At 42.5% G+C, this 13,803-nt stretch overlaps 1 protein-coding gene across 4 annotated transcripts in view; it reads right to left on the reverse strand.

Moving 5' to 3' along the window:
• ITPK1 (inositol-tetrakisphosphate 1-kinase) overlaps window positions 1-13,803 on the reverse strand; it is a 137,092-nt gene that overhangs the window by 64,063 nt on the left and 59,226 nt on the right. For all 4 annotated transcript variants that reach the window (XM_088166161.1, XM_014884453.2, XM_088166162.1 and 1 more), the window contains one exon: window positions 3,116-3,241. In XM_088166161.1, coding sequence (XP_088022287.1) covers window positions 3,116-3,241 — 126 coding nt within the window. The remainder of the gene's footprint in view (window positions 1-3,115; window positions 3,242-13,803) is intronic.

Below are 13,803 nucleotides of genomic sequence, written 5' to 3' on the forward strand. Positions count from 1 at the left end.
CTCCTTTTTGTTGTCTCAGGCTGTGATGGTCTTTTTCACAGACACCTCCTTCCAAAAGGAAAGGTGAAGGTGTATTGGGTCTTCAACAAATGCTCACCTCAAAATTATCTCTAAATCTAAAAAGGATTTCTGCAGCAGTTAGGAGGAATGCAGGGTGTGGCAAGGGGAAGGGGGAACTGATCTTCTCTGTTACATTTCTGTTCTCCGTACATCTCCAAGAAACTTTCTGAGTACTCAGCTGCCCTGTGTAGCCTTCAAAAGTCCTTTGTTCCTTCATCTTGCAAATCCTACCCACAGGAAGCTATCCCAAGCCCTAGCACTTGAATGACAAATTTTTATTTAATTATGAGGCTCTTCTAATAATTTAAGACATCATTGTTTTTCAAATGGATAAAACACAGGTATTGGCCTGTGCAAATTCAAGTGCAAATGGACCACTTCAATTTTGTATTAACCTGTCCTCCCAACTAGAAAAGAATTAGTAAGACATAATAGTTTCCTTTGGTTTTTTGCTTGCCTCTTCTCAGCTGAGAAGTCCCCTACCTCCTTCCCTTCCAAAATATCTCCCTCATTTTCCTTCGTCTCAGTTCCAAATCCTTCTAAGAAAGTTTCTCAATCAAGATTAGAAGAGCCCATCTTGGACAACTCCAGAGTGGGAGAGTCAAGAGTTGAAAGGCAGCAGGGGAGGAAACGTTTTAAATTTTCATCAACCTGATAGCAAAAGACTAGGCATAAAATCTGCATCTGATCTGTCTTTTTAAGTAGGCTAATGCAAAAAGAACCTGTTCAGGAAAAGCTCTGAAAGACAAATTAATAAGCCTATTGATTTTCCATCACCCAAGCCATCCTTTTGAATGCAATATGAAGCTGCAATAAATGAAGCTACTCAAGCCCCTATATGGCTATGACAGGCAGCTGCTCAGACAGCATTTTGCCCTAATGAAAGCATAACAAAGATTCCCCAATGTCTCACATGAGCCAAAACATACTCAGTTTTCAAAGCCATATACTTTGTCTAGAAGACAGGAACTGGGCTAGTTGTTTTTTTCTTACCAAGAATACAGGAACTGTAGCACCAGCAAGTGAAAGGCACCCTGGGGACTCTGCCTCTTCAGCTGACTTCCCTCCATGTACCTCTGGTCAAGAAGGAACCACCGAGGACTACAACCAATTTTCACAGTTAACTAATTACCTGTGTTCAGTCAGTCCAGCCCTGTGTTACACTGGGTAGGGAGACTGACCATCATCTCTACAAATAATCATCATCCCCCAAAATAAGGATTTAAGTGTCCTAAAAAGCTAATAGCAATATTTCTCTACTTTTCATCCACTACATTAGGTGCTGCATGCAGTCCTTGTTTGGCTTTGGATGAGATCAGGCACTCATTGCTGATTTTCAGTGCAGTGGAGAGCAGTTTGCACCCACCAATATTCTCCTGAGAAACTGCAGTCCATACCACATCCAATTAGCACAAAGACCTCAGAAAGCTCAGCCCTGAAGGTCTTCTGGAGCTAAAAATGCCACTGACAACAGGCAGCTCCTCCATACCATTTTTATTCTCCTGTAGTTTTTTTTTCCAAAGCAATTGAAAACAGTCTTACAATGGCATGCCAAGAAGTTTCCTGTTCTATTAGCACTCTCTGCCAGACCCAACTAGGGCTCATCACAGACTCCAGAGAGCAGGGACACAGAGTCATGTAAATATGAAGCCAGTTTCATCCTTAGCTCTTTGCAGATTAGATGGTCAAGACCTCTATAACATAGACCTGAAAAAATGTCATTCTTAAAAAGGTCATAAACGTAGTCTGGCATTCCTCCTCCTGTGGTCAAGGATCCCTTGCTCTCTGCTTCCTGGAAGACTGCTTTATGGAGCCAACAGTAAGACTGCTGCCAGGTATCATCTTGCTGTCATATTTATATTCAATAGCAGGAAAAAAGCATAATGAATTTTGCACTGTTTGGTCTGGTTAAGATCATCAGAACTTTTTCAGTCCACTTAATCAACAATAAGGGAACCACACTATTTCCACTTGTGTTTAGGTGCCAGAAACAGCACGGTGCTTATATAACACCTCACTCATACAAACTTTCTTGCAAGAGGTCATTTTTCCATTTCTAAGTTGCTCATTGATTTTATTTTTAAAAATTAAAAAAAACCCTATCCCATTTTATACAAATGTATTCTTACAATTTCTTTTTCTTATGGAATATGCTTCTTAATTTCTAATGATTTTTAGCATCTTAAAATAATAAAGGACAGATGCAGATAGGCAGCAATTTCCAGATAGTTTCTGCCCTGGATACAAAACTACATGAAAGTATACTCTAAAAACACATTTTGGCATGCAATTCAATACAGAAAGGCCTGTGCTTTGTGCCACTGGTTCCTGGTTATATGTTTTACTACTGTGAGAGCTTCCTGCATGCCAGTGATGTGGCACAACTCAGATTCCTGCAGAAGCAAAAGCTTAAGGCCTTAATTATTGGAGAGAGGGTATCATTCAGACACCTGCTCACAGGGGGCCTACCCTCTATCTCATCCTCTATCTTCCAAAATAAAAAAGTTTGGAAGGCACTGGGAGAGAATCTTTTAAGACACTTTTTCTTTGGGAAAACAGTTCTCTGTACCACTACACCCTGCATATTTCTGAACTTCAATGTAAACTTGAGGGAAAAAAATATATATAACAGGATGTTCAGCACTAGAGAACAGAGTCACTCACAGTAATCTTGATGTTGCAGAAATTAGCATTCCAGGAACTGGGACAGAACTGGGCCAAACTAATTCAGTGGCTTCTGTCACGGAGAGATGCACATAAAGTGATCTGCAAACACCTGTTCCTCTTTGTGAGCATCACTAATGCTCTTGAAATGATGTAGAGAGTATCTGGTGGGAAAGCAGGTCTAATTAACCTTACTGATACAAAACAAAACCTTCCCAAGGTGCAAGTCCATTTTAAACTGACAAAACCTTTTTTGCTGGGCTATCAGTAGCAAGGCAGCAGTGTGCCAGACAGCTCTTTTCATCAAACCCCTATGAAGTGCACAGTAATCAGACTGAATTTGCTGCACCAAAATCATCCTCCTGCTTGAAATGCAGAAAGAACCACTTACCTGGAACCTGTGAACCAGCTCCAGTGATTGGCTGTCATTCTGGTCTGCTTCAAGGATTACATCTGTCAGTTTGTGTATGATCACATCCAAAGGGCCCTGATCTTCAATGGGTTTGGTGAGGTCAAGCTGAAGAAACCAGAGAGAAACATTTTATTACTATATATGGGGGATCCAAGCTCTTGTCCCTGCCACCATCCAAGGTGCTGCTGCCACACAGATCATATTTACTTTACACAATGCCTTTGTTTTGGTATATTATCCAAATGCCTGAGAATTTACACATTATTGAATGTTAGAAAACTTTACTCAGGCACTTATTTCTCAGCAGTGTAGCTCTAATTCCATGAAAAACAGTGAAGTCACCAGCAAGTACCTTCCATCCAAAGGTCTTGCTGTGCTTCTCCACCCTAAACCAACATATGGCTCTTCAGCCCAGTTTCCCAGTATGTTCACACAATTCCCTGGTACATTCACATACATGCAAAAGGAATGAGCTAGCAAGGATTAACACCACTAATAAAAGGAAGGTTTGCTGTGCCCTTCGCCCACTGGGATTGCACAAAACAGCACCCAGGACACGAATAAAGGTAACACAAAGCAAGTGACTCAGGATCTGTGGAAATTCATCTGCCACTGAGACAGCTATTTAGCTGGTAAGGAGGGGTGCAGCTCCCAGACAACAACCAGCAGCAGAATTTGGCAGTTAGCTGGGTAGGAAACAAAGATTTGGTGTGAGGTGTGCTGAAAGTCTGCTCCAGACAGCACAGGAAGGCATAAAAACAGTGGCAATGTATTAGAGGGCTTGGTCTCAGTACCAAAACAGGGTTCAAGAGCAGAGGAACCACCTGTGCTGAAAAAGGATTGAGGAATTCTCTCTTGATGAAATAACAATGCAAAGAAGCCTACTGGACCTGTATGAGATGCATGCATGAGATGCATGCCAGGATCCTAACAGAGCGGGTCAGTGTTATTGTGAGGGCTTGGATTTATCAGGATATAAATCAAAACTATGGAGATTCCAAGTAAATCAGGCAAAAAAAATCTACCACAAGGGCAGTCTCGTTACAGCAGAGTCCCACAGAGGTGGCAGGATCTTCATTTGTCAAGGTTTTCAACACCTGACTAGGCAAAGCCCTAAGCAACTTAGTCTAAACTGAATGCCAAATTTGCTTTGATGAAGATGATGAGACCCCTAAGATGCTCATGGAATTTAATGATCCCATGAAACTACTTACCAGATTTAATATTAGTTCAGTGTAAGTGCCAGAACTGGCTCATGCTCTAGCCAACACACCAGGCTGCTCACAGCACAAAAGCTGTGAGATTCAATTCAACCAGTTATGAGACCTATTGCATCAATGGCAACTTAACCTTGTAAACCAGGAACATCTTTGAGAGGAAAGATGGATGTGTGCTCACTAAAGTTAGCATCTGATTTTACCTGCATAGATCCTTTCTATTGCTGCTTTCTTTTTTATTCAACTCTGGTAAAGAAGAGTGTGAGAGGCACAGGAGGGAAAGGAGTACTGGGCAGAACAGGCTGCTGCTGATGCTGTTTTCTGTCTCATTAGCTTGAGTTTTATCCTACTAAAATCTCCCACCCTACAAAACTGTTCCTGCTTTGAATTAAGGACTGGGTGCCTTAAGGAAGGTAAAGACAGGATCAAACCAATAAAACTAAAGCAGAAATCTATTAGCTTTATATTAATTTGCTAGTTCCTAATACAACCCATCCATAGAGCTGAATTACTTTTCCTGTGTAGGCACTCTTATCTGGGCCAGGCTTCCCTGAGGAGAACAACTGAAGGTACCTATGGCACAAAAGCAAATTGAAAGACTTCCAATTCTTCCCACAGAGACCACCTTTGCTTGCCCATTACTATATGCTCCTACTAACAATTATGCACTGGGGCCCTTTGAAATCCTTATGCAGATTCCAATACAACTGGAAAACATAGTGTGACTCTCTTTTGAGGAAGCAAACAGAGGCACAGCTCACAGGTGGGCAGCCACTCCCTACAAGCCAAGACACCAACAGGACAGACTTGGTGTGGATGCTCAGGGATGGGTAAGCTGTGGCCAGGTGACTCAGTCCACAGAAGGTCTGGCTGTTCTGACATATTTTCATTCTCACAAGTAGTGCAGCACAAAGGCTAGGGGACAGCCTAAGTATCTGCAAAACAAAGTGAACTGCAGCTTGGCTAAAGGACACAGAAGAACAAAATTAACTTCTTCAACCACGTTTCAGAAAAATCAGTTAATATCCTTAAAAGAAATCTCAGATGACCACGCTGCTGCTTCTGATTTTTTTCCCATCTGCCTATCACATTTAGAAGGAAACAGCAAAACAAAGGGTCCATTTAAATAGGTCAGAAAGTTCACGATTGCCAATGTACAAAATTCTGAATTAATTCATTTTTATTTTGCAGTTTCAAAAGCAGTAAGAAGCAAGTAAGTACTTGAGATTGGTTACCCCTCTACATTCTTCTTGTATTTTCAGCTCAATCTGCACAGAAACATTCAGAAAAAAAGAAAATAGTCCTCTCTTTCAGCCTTGACCCAAGAATAGAATAATGCCTTCAAGACAAATCCAGGCATTTCCAGCACAGTATTTTCCACAAGCATATGACATCTGGGCAAGATAACTTCTTCCCAACAGTTGTGCCAGTTAAATGCAACAGGCATATTTTGAGAACGAAACCAAATGCACGTACTTTGCACACTGGAAAGCATTAAAAAGACTCCTCCCTAACACTGTTTTGCTTCCCCTTCACCAGTAAAGCAATGTGAGAAACGACAGCATGATAAAGCAGCTTCTCTGGAAGGAAGTTCAGTGACCACTTCAATTGCCTCAACAAGGACAGCAGGTACATTTCAGCCACAAAAACCTTCAAAATTTGATCCAGTATTTTGTGGATTGGAGGATCAAAGCATTTGCAAGAATAAGGTCTGTCTTTAGAGCCATGCTGCAGAAAGCAAATATTCCTGAGCTGTGTGGAATTTGGAAGAGATCCACCTTCCATTTATGCACTAAGAAAAAGAAATTAAAAATAGAAAGAAGAATAAAGATTTGAGAAGGTAAAAAGAAGCCTTTTCAAGTGGAGTATCAGACCCAAAAAGAAGTTAGCGAAAGTAAAGTGCAAAATTTCTGATGGCCCTCTGCTGAGACAAACATGGATTCACTGTTTTTCATCAGCTGGAATTTGATCCCTCCTACTCTCCCCTTCTCTTTCAGCAACTCTCTCTTTGAGAGATCTCTGCATTTGACATGATCACCCAAAGGTTTGTTATTGCAAAGAACTAACACCATAGCAACAGAAGTGAGAGAAAAGATTTATCAGCACCAGCTTGAAAAACTGGAGATACATCCATGGTGCCTTTTCTTCTGTGAGGTGGGCTATAGTCTGCAGCATTCTCTGCTTGCCCTTCTTTATGTTAAAAAAAACAAACCCAATCAGGTATTGGTTTCATGGCAATGTCACTTATCACCAAAACCCAGCAAAACTCAGGTGCTTGACATGGAAGAGAGTATCAACGCTGTACACTGTAAATATACAAGACATGTATGTGACATGGACGGGTGCACTGTCTCTGGGTAAAAAACTGTCTGGATGGCCAGGCCCAGAGAGTGGTGGTGAATGGAGCTGCATCCAGTGGGCAACTGGTCACACCTGGTGCTTACCAGGGCTCAGTGTTGGTGCCAGTGCTGGTTCAATGTCATTATCAATGATCTGGACAAGGGCATTGAGTGAACCCTCAGCCAGTTTGCAAATCAAAGCAAGCTGGGCAGGAGTGTTGATCTGCTGGAGGGCAGGAAGGCTCTGCAGGGCAATCTGGACAGGCTGGATCCATGGGCCAAGACTAACTGTATGAGGCCAGCAAAGGTCAGGTGTCAGGTCCTGCACTGGGGTCACTCACAACAGCCCCACACAGCACAACAGGCTGGGGACAGAGTGGCTGGAAAGCTGCCTGGTGGAAAAGGACCTGGGGCTGCCATTTAACAGCAGCTGAACATGAGCCAGATGTGCCCAGGTGGCCAAGAAGGCCAATGGCATCCTGGCCTGTGTCAGCAATAGTGTGGCCAGCAGGACCAGGGCAGGGATTGTCCCCCTGTACTCAGCACTGGTGAGGCCACACCTCATCCTGTCCTGTGTTCAGTTCTGGGCCCCTCATGACAAGAAAGACATTGAGATGCTGGAGCATTTCCAGAGAAGGAGCTGGGGAAAAGTCCAGAAGATGTTTCTGATAAGGACTGGCTGAGGGAACTGGGGGTGTTTAGCCTGAAGAAAAGGAGGCTGAGGAGGGACCATATTAGCCTCTACAACCACCTGAAAGGCTGTAGCCAGGTGGGCATTGGTCTCTTCTCCCAAGTAACAAGTGATAAGACATGGGGAAATGTCCTAAAATTGCACCAGGGGATATTTAGATCGGATCTTAAGAAAACTTTCTTCACTGAAAGAAGTCAATCATTAGAACACGATGCCTCAGGAAGTGGTGGAGTCACCATCCCTGGAGGTATTTAAAAGACGTGTAAATATGGCACTTGGGGATGTGGCTTATTGGTGGACTTTTAAGGGTCTTTTCCAACCTAAATGATTATATGGTTCTATATGCCTTTCCTGGTCTTTCAAATCCATATATGGAAGAAATCAACCAGTAGATAAATGCTCTCTCTCATCATAGCTGGCTACAGCCAGCCTGCCCACCTTGTAAAAGAAGGATGGGCTGGAAGTTACAAAACACTCCAAGGTTAGAAATGACAGTCTGTCCCACAGGCTTTCCAGAGAACCCACCAGAGAGCAAGTTACAGGCACGCAGAGCTCTGTCTCTGCCCTCCTCTCCCCTTCCCCCTTCCTCTGTCCTCCAGAAACACACAGCCAGCACATTATCCAAATCATTATAGAGAAGGGCAAAAAATGTTTATTTCCATTAAGCATAATTTGTTTAAAGTTTTGGGGTTGTTTTTCTCCAGAACCCTGGCAATCCATCTGTATTGCAGGGACAGGGCGAGTGCCTGGCAGAGTGCCATGGCTCTCCACTGGTCCCAACTGCAATCCCACACAAATGCATTTCTGGAAGCTGTGTTTAAAAATAAAACTATGTCCAAGTGGAGAAAATCTGGATTTGTTCACTCAGGGGAAAAAAACCAAACCAAACAACTACAAATACAGGATTTAGGAAAAAGAAATATAATTTATAATAACAATTAAAAATAGTTGTGTATTTTTTGTTTTATTTAGTGTCTCCAGTCCATGGTATAATCAGCTGTATTTCAGAATCCGCCTGATTAGGATTTGTGATTTTGATTTTTTTTTAAAGCTCTTCTTCCAAAATAGTTTTTGGATTAGCATTCACATGAAATGAAGTTTTAATACCAACCTGTTCTTTTATCTGACCCAAAGAGAGTAATATCCACTGCTATATCCCTGAGGAATGTAGAGTCTACATTTCTATTTATCCTCATTTTTCTCTTATTATATTTTCATTAAAAATAAAGACCCATACAGCTACTCTTCAAACATTTTGCTCCCCTTCTCCAATGCACTTACAAACTCCACTCACAAGGATGCTGCTCTAAGTTCCTACTATGTTTTCATTTGATGTGCTGCTAGGACAGGAGTTTTCTAAGATGTGCATCCTAGAACAGTAGTGCATGTCCCTTCACAGCAGCCTGTCATGCTGCAGGTAGAAAATGTTCATGAAACTTTCGGCCAAAGGAGGTAAATGAAGGCAGAAGATAAATCAGAAATCTAAGCCTTCTTAATAGGCAGAATAGCACCAAATCATCTGACATTGCCTCATGTGCTAGAAAACTGAATAAAATGCCACAAAAGGGAGAATCCATTCAACTTCCTGGCAGGAACCTGTCAAGGCTCTGCTGCACATTTCACAAATCACAGTCCAAAAATCTCTTTGTCTAACCACTCTCCTCCCTGTGAACTGGACATTCAACTTCAGCCTGACCTGACTTCTTTGTTCCTTGATTCCTGAGACTATACGGAATTTACTACACAAATCTATTGTATTCTGGTATTCAAATACTCAACTAAGGCTGTATTGGTCCCAAGACATGGGGTGTTTATTTCAGTCTTAATTCAGCTTCTTAAACTCCACTGCACGAAAACCTACAGGATTTTAGCCCTCATCTTCCACTCCTGGGGCTATTTTCTACCCTGTATTTTCATCACATACAAGCCTTATAAAAAAGGCTTGTAAAATAAAGCTTTTCAAATTCTTCTCCCAACCCCACCCCCAGTGTTTACCTGTGTTGTGCATCAGTGCTGAGCAAGGCACAATGAAAAAAAGTCACAAGCTCCAGATGAGAAAGCCAAGACTTCACAAAGCTGAACTCTGACAGCTGATCTAGTGGTGGACATTGTTCTCTCCCAAAAAGCTTGAAGAAAGCATCTAAAAATATCTTAAGCACTTTGGAGAGGGAAGGGAAGCAGCAAAAATCAATACTGTCGAGCCCACTGTTTCACCCTACTGTAAAAAGTAAACAAAAATACAGATGATATTCTAATTACAGGAGAGAATGTGCTTGCTTTTGAAAGAAAGTGGGAAAATTTCCTGAAATAAATCAGGAAAACAGTTGTGCATGTCCATCCATACATGTAATACCTACTTGTGCACAGCAGCAAAACAGAATGGCACAGAAGCCTGGCTGCTCTTGGGACAAACCAAGGGAAATCCATATGAACAATTAGGACCAGCACATGCTTCTTTCATGAGCTAAATCCTTCAGGAGCAATCCACTCCTGTCCTGTTCCTCCAAGACACTCAAAAAAGCAGCTGTCAGGTCTGTGCACCACAAAACTGACATAAATGACTCTCTGCCAAATCCCATGGAAGGTAACAAAGTATGTATCACTAAACATTTCCTCACTAGGAAAGACATTATGCTACCTGGCATTCTCAGTGGTATACAGGCTCCCCGTAGCTCCTAAAATATCCATATATTGTAACTAAATAAATATTTGTATATTTAGGAGATTTTCGCCTCATTTCTCTCTCTGAGAAAAAAAGTTATTGGGGCTTTCATCACGCCTAGATAATGAAGAAGTATTCAGCACTTGCTGCTGCTGCTAATGGGGCCAAAGGATACCAGAGGAGAGCATGAACTCCCCTAGGCAACAAACACCAGTTCTGTCCCACTGCAAAGGACAAACAGGGACCTGAGCACCAAAGGCTGTGAAGAAAGAGCAAAAATTACACCAAGAAGTGCTGGTTTGTTTCTCAACATCCCCCTTGCCCAGCACTGCATTAACCTGCATGTCCTGCTGCAGCAGCAGCAATCTGAGAAAGAAAATCTGCTGTGGTGAGGAGAGGAGAGGGCATCAGTAACAGCCGCCACCTCACATGGGAACTCTTTCCCAAGCAGGAAGGAAACACCTTGAAAATCCCCTCCCTTCTTCCTGGTCTTTTTGAAATCATGGAAGTTGAAGACTTGACCAAAGAGCTTACCCTTCTACCACTGCAGGACACTAGAGGTTCTCTGCTGCTGCTCTGCCCAGCTTAGTTTAATAGAACCACCATAGGAGAAGGAAAGCAAGTCCCACACTGTGATATGTCATGCAGAGTCTCAGGCAAATATCAGTGACATCCTAGGCATCAAGACATTCCTAAGGGTGAGGAGCAGCATAACATAGCCTATGAAGCTGGGTTCCCATTTTCCCTGAAACTTTAACACCAGAGAAGATTCTGGGTTTAAAAGATGGCCTCTCTGTGTTTTCTTGCATTCTTGTGTTTACTTTGTATTCTGCTTGGCACAAGTTTCCAGACAGTACGTGCGAGCACTTTGCACATTTTCAGGAGTTGTGCACAGCTGCTCCCCTGGAAGCTTGATATGATGTCTGAAACATCTGGGAAGTTCTCACTTCTAGCTGTATTCTAGATAGAATGAAGGAAAAGGAAGCTCATAGGGGCATGTCACAATACCCATACTAACATACAGAGACACCATTTATGGACCACTTCCCCATCTACTACACAAACTGTCTAGTCCTTGTACATTCGAGGCTTGTCCCCAAGTAACGCAATTCCCCAGGACCCTGGTGAGCGTCACCTCCCCACAGCCTCCTCTGCCCCCTCCCACTAAAGCAAAAAGTGAGCCAGCACTGCTCTCGCCTGTGCAGTAACACTGGGATAAATTACTGCACCCCAGTTACTCAGACCTCTCCCACTGCTCCCCTCCTTAATCCTCTGAGGATACATATTTCCACTAAGCATCATCATCCTGTTAACACTAAGTTTTGCCCCTTCACTTCTTTAAAAGCAAGACAAGAAATCTCATGTTTGGGCTATGACTAAAGTTTTTCACAGAAACCACGTTCAGACTTTCTGTTTTTACCCAGGACTGGAACATTGTTACTACAACTTTGTTTTAGACTTACAGCCCAACATACACAAAAAAATAAATTCTAGCAATTAAAGTTTAACAGCCTGATTTATCTCCTGTATAGTACTTTGGCAGCTGCAGAAAGTTCTTTCCAGAACTTGCCAAGATGTGGGAATGGCTGAGCATGATACTCGACTGAGAGCTCATGTCTCATTAGGAGTGGACTGCAGTAAGCAGGTTTTTGTAGGCAAGTGGTTAAGCAGCTCAGTCTTACTCAGGGATGGTTTGAAAGGCAATTGCTGATTTTCAGCAATGCAAGAGAAATAATCAATGTTACCCAAATCCAGAAAAGCCTCTTGCCAAGGGTGTCTCCTGAGGTCACCAAGGCTCCTGTGGATTAAGAAGGGCAGCAGAACAAATCCACAGATTAGCAGAGGAGAAAAGTTGAACAGAGAATGTGTGACATGGGAGGATTAGTGCCCCAAAGAATGAAAGCAAGTTACAGAAAAACAAGAACATAGGAGAATGGACGTTCAGCATAACCTGCCTTGCTTCACTTCCTGGAACTGTCAAAAAGGCAATGTTCAGTGCACCAGACTAAAAAGCTATAGAAGAAATCTAAGTAGTGGAAGGTATGGGAAAATTACTAAGTGGTTGACAAAATCTCTGGCTCACTTCTGGAATGGGCAAATCAGACCCAGAAACCCTTCCTCTTTTAACTTTACACAGCAGAATTTTAATGGTTTTTTTGAGCAAGCTGGGTCAGCTGTAGCCCAGTTATTGAACTGATAGCTCAGATAACCCTGTAGGAGAGCAGACAGCAGAGGAAGAGTGGAATGGAGACACTACCCATGCAGAACACTCCAGCTAATCCAGAATACAGAAACAGTGCAGCACTACAGCCAGCACAGCCCAGGTAAGCAGAGGGAGGGGCACGAGAGTGATGAACTTCACTCCTCTAAAGTTTTCAACCCTTAATTATATCACCACATATAGAATCAAAACATCAAGACCTGACATTACTACAAAAACTTTTGGTTTCTTAATAACTACTGGATACAGAGAATGTTAAGATGAAGGAAGCATATCCTGAAAGTTTCTCTTGAAGACACACAAACGTGGACTGCCTAACTTCCTTCCTTTTGATCATGGGATTAGGTAAGTAGAAAAGCTGATACATAAGAAACATCCCCCAAAAGCCTGGCTACTACCCTTTATCCTAAGGGTTGACAAAGCTCAGCTGTGGACTTACACCACACAGCTCAGGCTCAGCTTTTGGATAATTCTTCAGCAGCACCTGTCAAACATCAAGAGCAGTCAGAGCTCGTGTGTGTGCAGCTGTACTTCCCATGAAATTGCCAATGTCTCTGCTGTGTCTCTGCTGCAATTCTCCCTTCAACAAAGCTTCCATCTGGCACAGCCAGGCTGCCAGAACCCTCTTCATTTCTGCTAGTTACTAGCCCCCAGAGAGCTGTATTTCTAGGTGCATTTCCCTTTCTCAAGAGACCCTGGATGATGCCAAGTTGTAAGCAAATGTAGGTAGCACTCAAAGTACATTTAAACCAGTCTGCTCATCACTTTGCTGAATTTATGTGCTCTTTACTGTGTACTAGGAAATTTAAATACATGTGGAGGGAGCAATAGCTGAGAAAGTTTTTATGCTCTTTATTCACCCCCTGCCTAAACTAATTAGGATCCCTTCTGAAAAACAAACCGAAGTTGAAACATACTTCTCTTTAAAAAAATCCTCTTTCATCCAAACACATTTTTATGGTGCTGCTCATGACCACTGGATAGCTAGTAATGCTTGTGCAACTGCAAAGGATAGAGGAGGAGGAGGCAGAAGCACACTGGAGTAAGACAAGGAAGAAACATAAAAGCTTTAGAAGACTTAGCCTAAAGGGAAAATAAAAACGAGTAAGGTTGCTCTTAAACACAGAGACGGCCATGCTTAGGCTGACCTATATCATATCCCTATGCTGCATGAGCAGAAATCAGGAGAGAGATCATGAAGAGATTGAAGAGACTGTGGCATTCCTTTCCATTCTGTTCCAGCAAGTATTATTTATGGAAGAATGAAGTTGCCTTTCAATTACAAAGCATTACTTCAACTTGAAAACACTGCTCTCAGTGAGACAAAATGATGAAACCATTCCTTCCAAGGATGAATTTAAAGGCATTTGAAATGGTCTGAAATGAACACAGCTGCAAGGTGAAACAGCTCCTCATTTCTCAAATGGAGGAAGAAGGGCATAAGGGGAGATTACAATCATCCCTCACTGGTGCTGCACTGCTAGAAGGTATTGGAGAAAGCAGCAGAAAGTGAAGTCAGGAGAAGGTGGCTGGGATA

Source organism: Sturnus vulgaris, chromosome 6, assembly GCF_052056855.1.
Source record: "Sturnus vulgaris isolate bStuVul1 chromosome 6, bStuVul1.hap1, whole genome shotgun sequence".
Taxonomy (NCBI): Eukaryota; Metazoa; Chordata; class Aves; order Passeriformes; family Sturnidae; genus Sturnus; species Sturnus vulgaris.